This window comes from Chenopodium album, chromosome 15 (assembly GCF_948465745.1).
Source record: "Chenopodium album chromosome 15, dcCheAlbu1.1, whole genome shotgun sequence".
Lineage (NCBI taxonomy): Eukaryota > Viridiplantae > Streptophyta > Magnoliopsida > Caryophyllales > Amaranthaceae > Chenopodium > Chenopodium album.
The window spans coordinates 46006041-46021167 of NC_137848.1; the positions used below are offsets into that span (position 1 = coordinate 46006041).

Consider the following 15127-nt stretch of genomic DNA (forward strand, 5'->3'; position numbering starts at 1 on the left):
CAAAAAACTGTTCCATCGCGAAACGATGGCCCCATTGCATCGCGATGGACCCTATCGCGCCGCGACGGCTCCGCGACAGAACCAATTTTATTCCGGTTCGAATTCTAAATTTTTTCTGATCGTTTTCAAATGTTTTTCTCTATAAATAAAGTCCTTATTCCCTGTTTCCAATCACCAACAATCATCAACAATCATCATCTCTTCTCTCTCTAAAGCTAAAGCTTATTCTTTCCTTCTCTCTCTTGATTTTTAAGCGTAGCCTTTTCAAAATACAATATTCCTCATTCACAAGACTTAGATAACCCTAGCCAAGCTCAAAGTTGCCTTTGCCCTAGACATGAGAGGTTGATAATTTTTGAGGGTTTGGTCCCAAATCTCTATTTGAATTATTTAAATTAATTGTTTGATTTAATATTTTCATTGAAGTTACTAACGTGTGTATTGTTTTGATAGAAAGAGATACAAGGCAAAAAATTAAGTTGTTTCACTGCTTTATTTCTTTAAAAAAAAGCATGTTTAGATTATTTTAATTCCTAGTATCATGTTAGGATGTTATTTATTACTTTCTAGGATCATGTTAGGGCTAAAGCTTTGATCTTTATTGTTTAGTGACATGGTAGGATTTGTTATTAATCATGTTAGTATCATGCCTAGGATCTTGCTAATAATATTATGCTTTGAGATTGATTATTTTAATTATGATGATTTGTTGTATCAATATAATATCATGTTGCTTGATATTGTTATTGCTTGATCACGCCCTCTCTTGCAAGATTAATGGAAATTTGTATTTGAAATCACGCTTAATAAGATAATTAATAATTTTATTTAGGCTAATGTAGTTTTAATTCAAGTGATCGCCAATAATAGATTTGTTGAATATGAGAAGAATAAAGTAGAGGCCTATTTTTTGGGCAGATTTAGGATTAATATATTGATTGTATGTTAGTCAGAAAGCGCACATGAATATGAGAAGAATAAAGTAGAGGCCTATTTTTAGGGCAGGTTCAATCTCTTTTAGGTTGGATTTGTACCTTCATCCCCGAATATCCAGTCATGGTTCCAGACCACTATGGAGTTAGCGATCTCATGGATCGTGAAGGGGTGTAACCTTCACCCTGTGAACGGTTTACAAGTTCCTAAAACTTGTTGGTGACTCTTTTGCTCTAGCTTCCTTCCCTTTGGATGCCACCATATTTAAGTGTATGATTACAGTAGGGCTCAAGTGTGGGATTCTTGAAATATTCCCTATACCTACTAAAGGGCACATTTCCCAATGCCCTATGAATACAGACATTTACCCTACTTTGGGGGCACGTTTATTTATTACAATTCACCCAATTATTACATCAATTACTATCCTCTTACAATAGAGAAACACCTGAACTTAGGATCCGAGAAGATCTACTTTACTTTTCGCACATTATCCCACTTCAACATGTACTAACTTGATCGTCGGAGGGGGAACTCCAAACAACCGGAGCTTCTGTTTGTTGCAGGTACAGGGGTACGATGATCCAGTCTTGGTGACGTAACTCTCCCGTAGGACACATGAGAAACCCCGAAATAGCAACCATGATATAGGACAACAAAAGGCCATAACGATTGACCCGTGAAGGTTAGACCCATTCATAATCCATAAGATTACTAACTCCATATGGTTCGAAACTATGAAAGGATCGAAGGATTGGGGATGATGGTGCGAAGTGAGTCATGGAGTCACATTCGCTTGTATTGGCCTCTACTCGATTCTTATTGTGAAAAGTAATTCCTGTGATCTCAAAGGCACACACACAAAGATTTAATTTGCTCCAAACTAAATTAGGCTAAATTGGTTGAATATTAATGGATACATAATTCTAAATATTATTGATCCATTGATTAAACAACAAGATTAATAAAGGAACCTAAACCAGTAGTCAAAATTATGTTATTAGTCATGATTTTAAATAACATATTCTCTTTTAAACCTGCAATATGGTGATAAACAAGATAATAGAATAAACATTAACGTTGGAAGCAATTTAACCGTAATAACAATGATTATTTGACAAACATAACAAAAATCGTTAGAAATATAATAGGAACAAAGGAACATGATTCCTTACTTTGATTGTGTTTGCTTGCAACTATAAAACAATAAACATGTTAGTAACTGTTAGTTGAGACGAACACTTCAAGAAGGGGTGAATTGTATGTGAGTTCATAGTGACTACTTTTGCGGAATATAAAAACAGAATAAAAAGGAACTTGCAATGCACACAATATTTTACGAGGAAACCTTCTAGGGCCCAACTGGAAATAAAACCTCGACCCTTTAAGGGATTTCCAAAACCAAACCAATTCACTATAATAGGGCAAACTCACAAGTTACAACCTATTATACTCAGACCTTTACTCACAAGTTCCAGACTGAACTTGCTACACAGTAGAACCCTATTCAACCCAATCTAAGTCCCTGACTTAGATTAACTCATACTTCCTAAGTACTCTCACTCAGCTTCAACCTAGAAGCTTACACAACTGTATGCAAAGAAGTAATTCACACACACACACCCAGTAACCCAACCAATACAATAACTTGACTCTAGTATACGAAAGGTAAGATACACATGAAATTCAAAACTAATATGACAAAGTATGAACTTGGCAAACTTACACTTTTAAGCACTCTTCGAATTCTTCACGCATAAACTCACAGAAAATATGAAATGTGATTACTACAATTTATATAAGACTAGCTCATATAGAAAGTAGGGTTTCAAAAGATAAATATGTTATTTTACCAAAATCACAAAACACGGTTTTAAGTAAATCTTTTTAGAAGAAAATCTTTTTAGGAAAACTTATCAATGATAAATTATGAAAAGAATATTATCTTTTAGAAATCCAGATTTTATGAAATAAAATCTTCTTAGAAAATCTTTTCATAAAAACTTATCTTTTTAGAACTTTCCTATTTTAAGCTTGCCAAGCTTTTTGTCACGTTTCTAATAAATCTCGTATATAAACTTACCGATCATATTTACAACAAATCTATAAGATAAAAACTTAAAAAAAACTAAATTGCCTTCATCAATATATTGTATTCCAAGATACTTGGGCTTCACGCATTCCAGGACGAAGTTCTTGCTGTCTCTTCACTTTCAATTCTCAACTGGAACTTCGCAGGCCAAGTACCTATGAAACTTGCTGTCTTCAACGTAGGCCAAGTTGAAATTTTCAACTTGTTGTCTTCAAGTTCCTATTAGGGAACTCAGTTAGTTCCTGGTTGGAACTCTTCTCCTATCTTCATTAACTTTCCTTGAGATCTCTTCGAGTCTTCATAGTTAGGTTACTCTTCCACTTTCAAAGTCTACTTCACCTGTTCTAATTACAACACTTAGAGAAATCTTATTAATTGAAGTTTGCTAGTTTATATTCATCATCATCAAAACTCTTAAGCTTCAACAGTAACTTCAAGGAAAATTAAATAATGAAATTGAATATAAATCAAATGAAAGTGAAGTTGATTTGGGGCCACACCCTCAAACAGTTCTGCCTTTCACGCCTTGGTTTATGTATAGAATTTCGGGTAAAAGTACGGACTTCGGGGAGTGCTTAAGGGATGAATTATTAGAATAGGAAAGGCAACTCTTTAGGCTAGAGCATAAGAGAAGAGAATGAGAGTTATTTAGTGCCCCAAAACTATGAAATCAGCCTCGTATTTATAGAAGAAATGTGAGGGGTGAGGTCCAGAACCCTAGAAATGAGGGACCACAAAAGAATAAATTGCCGCGCCACAGCATTTTTGTCGTGGTACAATATATCTGTCGTGGTATGACAGTTTATTCTAAGGTCAAAACGCGTTAAAAGATAAAACCGGATTAAAAGAATCGCCTTGGCACGGCAATGTTTGTCGTAGCACGACAATGTATGCCGTGGCAAGGAAAATTCTGCCATGGCTCAGCAATGTATGCCGTGGCATGGAAATATTTGTCGTGGCACGACAGTTTATTTTTCTGGAAATCTACTTTAAATTCATTATTATCTTATATTTCACATAAAGTATGGGATAATTAAGCGTCGTTTCAGTTATTTCGGACTCATTTTAGGTTTTGGGTTTTAACATTTATTAATCGGGCTCAATTAATAAATAAATGAAATAGATTAAAAATGGTTTGAGCTAAACTGAGGATTGGATTGTGCTTAACTAAATATTTGGACTGAAATGTGATCTGATTTGTAAACTATGTTGGATTAATTATAGATTTTAAGCACTCTCGGGATTAAATACTCGACCCAACCAATAATGGCGCTAAAAGGTTGTTCATCATCGGGTTTGGTTTAAGGAGACATTTTAGATGTCTACACGTACACACTTTTATGCTTCCTCCTGTTATTGCTACTTCACATTTTATTAATGACATGCTAGGCTGCTAGCCTAAGTGATTAGTTTTTTTTCATGTGAGCAAGTTTAGTAGATACATTTGTCATTAATAAAATCACACTTTTGTATAGAAAATCAATGTTTCACATTGACATGATTTCTTTCCAAATATACAGAGTTAGTCAAATAGTCTTAATTTGCAATCTTATTATAAATTTTGAAATATATTGACATACAAGTTTAATATAATCCTCTCATCCTCCATTTTTTCTTACTCTTTCAAATATAAAGCATTCATTTTTTACTATCAAGTATGGTGAAACAAAAGGAAAATGAAGGTCCAATAGTCACATTATCAATAGATATATATATATTCAAATACTCATAAAATTACCAGCAAAATCTCTACTTCGATGCCGTTGTGTGTCCAAGGTATGGTGTTCTTTGATTGACAACCCAAAATTTCCTTTAATCCATTTTAAAAACTATCAAATCAATCAAAAATTGTCTCACCTGCTAGTTCTAGAACCACCTCGACCATTTAGTACTCAACATTTTTGTGCAATTCGTAGTGCTGATAATTCAAAAAGATGTATAAACTTAAAATTGATTGCACACGGTATGAACGTTACCAAGTTATTGGTTATACCAATGGTTTGCTTTGAGTAGGAAAATTCGTGTTGCAAAATCAATTTCACAAAATATTCTTGTGGAACCCTTCAATTAGGAAAGCCTTAGAACTCCCTTTTCCCTAATTTTTTCCAACTATAGGTCAAAGGTTTATCATTGATTATGCTTTTGGCTTCGACAATATTAAGAATGACTACAAGGTTGTAGCAATTCTTAATGGAAATGACTTTCAAAATCCTAGATTTGTTGAGATTTTTACTCTTAGCACTTTCTCTTGGAAGTCTGTTGATATTTCTAACAGGCCATGTTATTGGCATAATGCTTGTCCAAAGGCTTTTCATGATGGGGTCATATATTGGTCAGGGGTTGATATTCTAATTAATGAGTTGAAAGTTAGGCGTTCCCATTTTGTGGCATTTAATGTACATACTGAGGCATTTAAATATATTAAATTGCCTAAGTGTGAGCTTGTTAATGAATTATCAGATGATTGTTTAAGGTATCCTATCGTTCTAGAACAATCAGTTGCACTCATGGAGATATTTAAAACTCACTGTCAAATATGGGAGATGAAAGAAATAGAAGGCACAACACAATCATGGACTAAAAGGTATAAAATCAACTTACAATTATTTGGTAAGAGTTTATATCTCAAGATGGATGGCGAATTGCTAGTTTGAGGAAGCACCAGATGTGCAAACTCTTACAATTTAAAAAATCAAGAAATAAAAGTTCTTGGAAAAGGTTACAAGCTTTCCCCACTTTTCACTACTACTTACATGGAGAGTTTGGTCTTGCTCAAAGGAAATTTCTCCCAGAAACTTACAATGTTTCCCTAGTTAGCTTCTTTTGTAGGGCTACAATATCAGGGCAAATATTATTACTTTTTCTTCCTTAATATATTTTATTTTCAATTTGTCTTAAAACAAAACTTTAATTTATTTTGTATTTTGTTTTTAGTTAGGCTTATTTTCAACCTTGGAATTTAAGTTTTACTTTAGCCATTATCCTTAATGTTATGTCAATGGTTATTATAGAAATGAATAATTATATTTTTCATAATGTTATCAAGATGAATTTTATGGCTCTTTCATTAGTTACCTTTGCTAGCAAAGAATTTGCAACTTTAATTATTAGGCCAAGATGAAAGTTGATGAAGGTTTAAACATTAAAATTATCATTAAATTTGTTAGAACAACTAAAATTAACATAAATAAAAGTTTTTACAAGACACGATACAAAAAATAATACTTACCACTAGAGGCCTAAACTCTAAAATAACAAAATATAAAGGATAAATATGCTTTTCACAAATAAATCTTTACAACACTTGACACTAAGGTGCTACAACATAATAATACACAACTTCAAGAAAAGGACTATTAGAAGCTTTTAAGAAATTTAATATGTGCAGGTTCAAGAAACAACTTAAGTTGTAGAAGAGGAGCTCCTTATAATTCAAGGAGTAAATGCACACAATAAACCCCAGCGGAGAGTACTGAAACTGTTTGTTCATTGCTAGCATTACCTTTTTCGGCGAGATCTTTAATTCGGTCACTTGAAAATTTTGACCTTACACTTATAAGCTATTCTTGCTGGAAAAAAAACTTCAACATCATAAAGACTCAAGAATCCCCAACACAAAGTTTAATTTGGGTTCCCACTTAGGATTGATATTTTCAGGGTATTGATCACCATAAATCATGACACTCAAAGGAAAAGAGTAGCTTAAGTTATCATTCCAACAACACACACACTTTACACTAACTACCGTAACCAAATTCTTATTTATACTCCCAAAATAACAAGCCTCAACTTTTCTTTTGCAAAAATCCTTAAATTGTTGAGTAGAAAAAAAAGATATGTTCAATTAAACTTGACCCTTTTGCCAAAAAAAAAAAAAAAAAAAAAAAAAAAAAAAAAAAAAAAAAAAAACATTTCAAAACTCTTCCAAATGCTCTCATTTCACTCCAGGTGTTAGAATCTAACTCTATAAGTATGTATTAGATGCCAATTGCTTTCCTAGACTTTTCTATAAGTTTTCTATGCTTTTTATTGTGATACTGTCATTTCAATGTTCACCAGAGACTATATAATTCCAAATTCAAACACTTTAGGGGGCAAGTGATTAATTAAATGAAATCCAAAAGCCTTCAATCTGGTGTTGCTTTGCTTTTATGCTTGTGTGTACTTAGACTTTTATAGATATTGTGTCTTACTTGCATAATAGCTCCCCTCCTAACTCATTTTATGCTATAAGAATTTGTGGTTTGGACCCGATAGTGGATGCTTTAACTTGTTGGCCTTCATAAACCTTGATCACCCGCACTTAGACCTGGAAACGGGTCGTTTGGGTCGGTACGGACCGGGTTAGTTTGGGTCGAGTCAATTTTGGGTTAATCAATATTCGGGTCGGGTTGGGTCAATTCGGGTTTCGGGTCAATGGTAATTTGGGTCAGGTCATTTCGGGTCGGGTCAGTCTTCGGGTTCAATTATCGGGTCAATTTCGAGTCAGGTCAAATTCAAATCGGGTTGAGTTTAGGTCGAGTCAATTCAGGTCAGGTCAATCTTCATATATGTCAATGTAGAAATTTGACCAATAATATATTATAATTATCAATAAGTATAAAGTATAACAATTGAATATTAATAATATATTTATTTGACAATTCCAACAGTACTATATATACAAGACTGTATTGTTTCATATGTATGATCACTATCACTGAATTGGTCAAAATTCTAATTAGATAAAAGAGAATAGTGGAAAAAAAATCTACGTAACACTTAAAAGAAGAAGCTAAGAGTAATAGAAATAATAACAATAACAATAACTAGTGTTCTTATTCAAATGGAACTCTTTTTGAATTACAACTTTTACGAGTACTAAATTACACGCACATTTCAATAGTATAATACAAACAATACTATACTTTTTAATTTAAGTTAATTTCAATAAGTACGTGTTTATTTGGGTAAAGCAATTAAGCTTTGAATCAGTTAGGTCATTTTTAATTTTGGATCGGGTCATTTCGGGTATAGTTCGGGTCGCTTCGGGTTTCAGGTCCGTTCAGGTCAATCAATTTGGGTCAAAATCGGGTCGGGTCACTTCGGGTACCGGGTCAATTTCGAGTCCAGTCAATTCGGGTATCGGGTTAAGTTCGAGTCGGGTTAATTCGGGTCGGGTCAATTCGGGTATCGGGTCAACTTCACTTCGGGTTGGTATGGGTCGGGTCGGGTCGGCTTTGTGTTAGGGTCAATTTCGGGTCTACGTTTTCGGGTTAATTTCAGGTCACGGGTCGCATCATTCGGGTCAGGATTCGGGTCGAGTTAAATATAGTATATATTTGTTGTATGGTTAAAGGAGATAATTATCTTCTTAAATTATAAACTATAATTCCCTAGTATGCTGCCATATATATTATAGTCAAAAGAAATAATTAGCTTGATAAAAATGATACTTATCTATTTATAGTTAGTTGAACCAAAATATGACCCGAATTGAAAATGACCTGACTTGATTGTAACCCGCAAATTATTGACTTGAACATAACCCGACTTGATTATAACCCGCAAATTATTGACTTGAACCGAACCCGACTTGAACCCGAGAATGACCCGACTTGAAAATGACCCAACCTGATTATAACCCGCAAATTATTGACTTGAACCAAACCCGACTCAAACTCGTGAATGACCCGACCTGATTTTAACCCGCAATTTATTGACTTGAACCGAACCTGACTCGAACCCGAGATTACCCTAACTCGTTTTAACCCGCGAAAACCCGAATTAAACCCAACCTATTGTTCACCCGACCCAAATGTAACTCGACCTGTTATTAACCCGACCTAAACCCGACCCAAACCCGATAAGATGTATGACCCGACGTGACCCGACTCAAGCATGACTCAACCCAAACCCGACCCGCATAGGTTACGGCATTAACCCGAATTGACCCGACCCGAGTTGACCCGACCCACTCTTACCCAACACGTTTACCCGAATTGACAGCTCTAGCTCAACCCGCACTTCCTCGCTAATAAGCGTGAGCGCCGTTGAGATATTGTTACACGCTTATGATGCTTTGTGTTCACAATCCCCAATTCTGCACAAGGCTTGCTTCCTTGCCGCCAAACAGCAAGAGTGTGTCGCAGGATTCGATGCCAAAACACTCGAAATTTTTTTCGATGGGAGGGAGGGGGTTTTAGGGTGGGGAGAAGGAGGTTGAAGAGAAGGGGCAGGATTGGGTGGTCAGGGTTTGGGTCAGGAGGGTATCGTGGGCGCCCGGTAGGGGGGCTATGGCCACCGACGAGAGTGGGTGGTGGTGGGGTGGATACCGATAAGGGGGAGGGATTTTCTTTTAATTTTTTTTTTTTTTTTAGTTTAAAGTATTTTGTTATTTTAAGGTTTAAAAAAACAAAATTGTTAAAAAACTTGACCAATGACATTATGACACGTGTCATAGGTAAGCTATTAAATAGGTTACCAACAGGTCACGTTCCATTTTGGTAAATGTTTGTCAAAGGTCCTTCCATTTTGAAATAATTTAAAAGTCGTTCCACTTATAGAAGACCGGTGAAAAGTGGTGTAATTCCCAACAAATTTTCCTTGTATTTTAATGTGTAATTTCTAATAAGAGAAGGTATTGCATCAGTCCGAACTGACGAAATACAGATTTTCGATATCCTCAATTAGCGGGATGATATCCTCAATTGGCGGGATAATATCCTCTATTGACTGAATGATATCCTTTATTAGCTATATGATATCTTTTATTGGCTGGATTATATTTTTACTCGCTAATTGATATCCTCTATTGGCTGAATGATATCCTCTATTAGAGGGATGATATCCTCTATTGACTATATTATATCATCTTATCATATAGTTGTAGACACCTGATTGTGTCTCCCCAAAAACCAAACCTAGTGATGAGTACCTTTCACGTCATTGAATATCGAGCAAAGTGAAATGAGAAGATTCTCGTGAATTCTTCTGTTTTCTAAAATGTTTTAACAAAAATAATTCATTTCTGTTTTCGAAAATACTTCTTTTCGTATCTTATTTATGAAAATCGTCTAATCCAGTTTATTATAGTCCATAATTAGGGTCCAATAATTATCTAATTGGATGGGGCTTGAAAAGACCATTCCAACGATATATTATAAGCCCAATTCCGATGAATAATGAGGAAGTTATGGCCAAAATACTAAACTGGGCCCAAACCGGATTTTACCTACCACCCAATGATCATGAGGAGGGTCCAAAGGTTTAATCCCATTTCTAAACTAATTAGGATTAATTGGAAGCTTCTATAAGTTTCTAAAAGATCTTAATTATCCTTTTTGAAAAGATAAGATCAAAGAATTTGAAATTGAATAAAACTCCTCTTTTTGAGAGTCCTTGTCCTGTGCGAAATCAAAGATGATCAGATATTATTTTCGTGCCTCATAATCTTTATCCAAATCTTATATGGTTGGATAGATCTTGAAATTATCTTTCCAATGATATATTATAATATTAATTCCAGCTATAACGAAAAAGATATGAAAGAAATACGAAACTCTATCCAAAACTGATACCCTTCCACTATTTTGTCCATATCTTTTATTTTAAAAAATATTTTAATCTGATTCTAATTGTGTTAGAAATTAGACTTCAAGAGCTTTCCAAAGACATATTATATGACTTATTTGGACTTCTGGATCAAAAGTTATTATAAAAACAAAATCCGCAAAAACTGCTGACTGTCGAGTTTTATTTCGATTCGAATTCGGATTCTTTTCTATTCCTTCGACCCTCTTTTTTCATTATAAATAGAGGTCATATCACCCCTTTTTCAAGCATCAACAATCATATTTCTTTTCTCTCTCTTTAGCAATAGCTTATTCTTTCTCCCTTATGCTTTCTTGATCATCAACAATCATATTTCTTTTCTCTCTCTTTAGCAATAGCTTATTCTTTTTCCCTTATGCTTTCTAGCCTAGCCTTTTTACAAATACATCATACCGCATTCACGAGTCCTAGACACACCTAGCCAAGATCGAGGTTGCCTTCGCCCTAGACGTGAAAGGTTGATAATTTCTGAGGGTTTGGTCCCAAATCTTATTTCAATTATTTGGTGAGATTGTCTGATTTAATATTTTCCTTGAAGTTACTAACGTGTGTATTGTTTTGATAGAAAGAGATGATAAGAGGCAACAAAGTAAGTTGTTTTAATTGCTCTATTTCTTTAGAAAGCATGTTTATATAATATTAATTTCTAGTATCATGTTAGGATGTTATTTATTGCTTTCCAGTATCATGTTTAGGTTGCTTCCTATTTCTTATATCATGTTAGTACCATGTTAGGGATAAAGGTTTGATCTTTATTATTTAGTGACATGCTAGGATTTGTTATTAATCTTGTTAGTATCATGCCTAGGATCTTGCTATTATTATTAAGCTTTATTTATTGATTGAATATTATTATGATGATGATTTGTTGTATCAATATTTATTGTTGCTTGATATTATATTATTGTTGTTATTGCTTGATCACGCCCTCTCTTGCAAGTTTAAAGGGAATTTGTACTTGTAATCACGCTTAATAAGATAATTAATAATTTTATTTAGGCTAATGTGATTTTAATTCAAGTGATCGCCAACAATAGATTTGTTTGTGCATTAATATTCAACCAACATAGATTAAACAGGTTTTAGGGTTAATCTAATGATTGTATGTCAGTCAGAAAGTGCACATGAATATGAGAAGAATAAAGTAGAGGCTTATTTTTAGGGCAGGTTCAATCTCTTTTAGGTTGGATTTGTACCTTCATCCCCGAATATCCAGTCATGGTTCCAGACCACTATGGAGTTAGCGATCTCATGGATCGTGAAGGGGTGTAACCTTCACCCTGTGAACGGTTTACAAGTTCCTAAAACTTGTTGGCGACTCTTTTGCTCTAGCTTCCTTCCCTTTGGACGCCACCATGCTTAAGTGTATGATCACAGTGGGGCTCAAGTGTGGGATGCTTGAAATATTCCCTACAATAGTCAATAGAGTATATCATTCTGCCAATAAAGGATATCATAGACACAATCATAAATGATATCATATAGCCCATATAGGATATCATCCAATCCATGATATCATATAGCCAATAGAGGATATCATCTAGCCAATAGAGGATATCATCCATCCAGTATAAATATCATCCAACCAATAAAGGATATCATATAGTCAATAAAGGATATCATCCAGCCAATTTAGGATATCATTCAGCCAATTAAGGATATCAAAAATCCGCATTTGTTATCTTGTATGATTAACAAATGTATTTTTACCTTACAAACAAATAAACCCACTGTCTTTCTAAAAAAAAATTAAAAAATAAACCCACTGTCATCAATGGCGTCCAAGCCATGACTGCAACCTTCTCCTACGTATAACCCTTTGGAGTCGTTTTGGGATTCCGACGAAGATGCGCCTGGTCCTCATTGTGGGTATACCCTTACCGCCGTCACAACTACCAAATCCTAGGGTCCTCGTCTCATTCTTTTTGGTGGTGCAACCGACAATGAAGGTGGCGCTTCTTCTTCAGCTCCTGGAATCAGTTAATGGGATTTTCGATTTTTTTGATTTGATTGATTTTGTTTGATTAAATTGTTGGGTTTGATTTATTTGATTTGGTTTTGTGATTTAGGGTTGGATGGGGTTACGAATTCTAGCTGTGAACTATGGTGGATGGCAAGAGGCAGCAAAAGATTGCTTTCAGTCGTCATAGACATCGTTGTTTTATCGTCATTGTCATCCCGCCGCACAAACTATTTGGTCAGGCTTGATTGACCCAATAGTTTGTGTTTCTAATAAATACATGCTTTGAAGGCTAATATGATTAGTCTAATTACATATGAATATTTTTAAGGGTAAATTTTTTGTTAAAATAGTAACGTTTGTAGTATAACGAGCAACTTTAACACTTTAATACATCTTACAATAACTTAATAAAAGTCCGCCTTAATTAAAAAAAATATTGAATATCATTGGATATTCAGTGGTACCATATATGCATAAATTTAGTATCATTATTAAATGCTTATATAGTATCACTACGACACTACATACATATATATAGTACCCCTGAATATTCATTGGTATTAGAGCTGGCAATCCTAACCCGACCCGTGACCCAAAATTGACCCGAAATCGTAGACCCGAAATTGACCCGAACACAAAGCTGACCCGATCCGACCCGAAGTAGAGTTGACCCAAACTTGACCCGATATCCGAATTGACCCGACCCGAAAGTGACTCGATACCCGAAGTGACCCGACCCGAAGTGACCCGAAATCCGAAGTGACCCGACCCAATTTTGGCTGGAATTGATTGACCTGAACAAACCCGAAACCCGAAGCGACCCGAAATGACCCGATTCAAAATAAACAAATACTCAAAATGACCTAACTTATTTAGGGCTTCATAACTTTACCCAAATAAACACTTATCGAAATTAACCTAAATTAAACAGTATAGTATTGTGTGTATAATACTATTAAAATGTGCATGTAATTTAGTACTCGTAATTCATAAAGAGTTCCATTTGATTAGGAACACTAGCTATTGTTATTGTTGCTCTTACTATTACTCTTAGTTTCTTTTAAGTGTTACATTGAATTTTTCTCCACTATTCACTTTATCTAATTTGAATTTTGACCAATTCAATGATAGTGATCATACATATGAAACAATACAGTCTTGTGTATATAGTAATGTTAGAAGTGTTTAATGAATATATTATTAATATTCAATTGTTATACTTTATACTTATTGATAATTATAATATATTATTGGTCAAATTTCTACAACGACATAGACGAAGATTCACCTGACCCGAAGTGGTCTGACCTGAACTCAACCTTACTCGAATTTGACCTGACCCAAACTTGACCCGATAATTGGACCCGAAGACTAACCCGACCCAAAATGACCCGACCTAAACTCGACCCGAAGTGTTGACCTGATACCCGACCCGACCCGAATTACCATTGACCCGAAACTGACTTGAAACCCAAATTGAACCGACGTGACCCAAACCCAACCCGAATATTGATTGACCCGAAAGTGACCCGACCCGAACGACCCGTTTGCCAGGTCTAATTGGTATTATCATTTTATCATCCAATGTTACTACTCTAAATTTAGGATAAATACTACATTTGTTAAATGTCATGTGCAACTTTTGCCAAAAACAGATGATCAAAATTATGTGTAACTTTCCATTTTCTTTCCTATTTTAGTAAACAAAAAAGCTTAAAAAGACTGATATACCCATACTTAAAAAATCAAATTTGAATAATTATATGGGGTGGTCCCATTTATCTCTTTTTTTTATGTGGGGTGGTCCCATTTTCACTCTCCCTCCTAATAAACTCATATTTCCCCACCCTTTTTTAAGTGGGGTGGTCCCGTTTTCTCTCTCCCTTTTCTTTAATTACTTCCCATTATACTAGCTAATCTTTGCCCTTCAAATTTTGCTTGGGTAACCGCAACCCCCTTCAAAATTGCAGATAACATTTAACGGAGGTAGTATATTTGCTCATACATACGTATAATTACTTATATAGCCCTTGTTATGCACAAGCCCGGCGGTGCCCCTTGCTTGCTTAAACCAGGGTTTGGGCCCGTTTGGGTTGGTTATTGGGATAGCACAGCTCAAGCCACAAGGCACGAAGCCAGTGGGCCTTGCCTAGCAAGTCCCTGACAAGCACATCTTCTTGTCATCTTCTTGCATATGGTCCACTGAAGTGCGCGGGAGCCTAAACAATTAAAATATAGTTATGATGAACGAATTGAGCTCGTTGGCCGCTGCTTTGATGAAGACAAGGTTCGAATTTTCAAATTCTATGACAATTATCTTCAATTTTCTGTGAATTTATTGTTTTGGATTAGATGTTTTCGTCTATTGTTTATCGTTTAAGCTTTGAAACCCTAAATTTTTGCAAAATTCTCGAATTTTGACCCGTTTTGTTCGTCGAATAATGTTATTCTGAACTGATGCAATGGATGAGGAGGGAAACGAAGGGGATTGGGAACATGGGGGGTGTGAATTCATGTATTTAAGTTATTGATTTTTGTCTTAGTGA

General features: G+C 34.9%; 1 protein-coding gene across 1 annotated transcript; it reads left to right on the plus strand.

The window, feature by feature from the left end:
• Positions 1-4959: 4959 nt before the first annotated feature.
• On the plus strand, positions 4960-5679 carry LOC145581284 (F-box/kelch-repeat protein At3g06240-like). Its single transcript, XM_081638314.1, has 2 exons — positions 4960-5023; positions 5141-5679. The coding sequence occupies exons 1-2, from the start codon at positions 4960-4962 to the stop codon at positions 5677-5679; spliced, it is 603 nt and encodes a 200-aa protein (XP_081494440.1).
• Positions 5680-15127: the final 9448 nt, after the last annotated feature.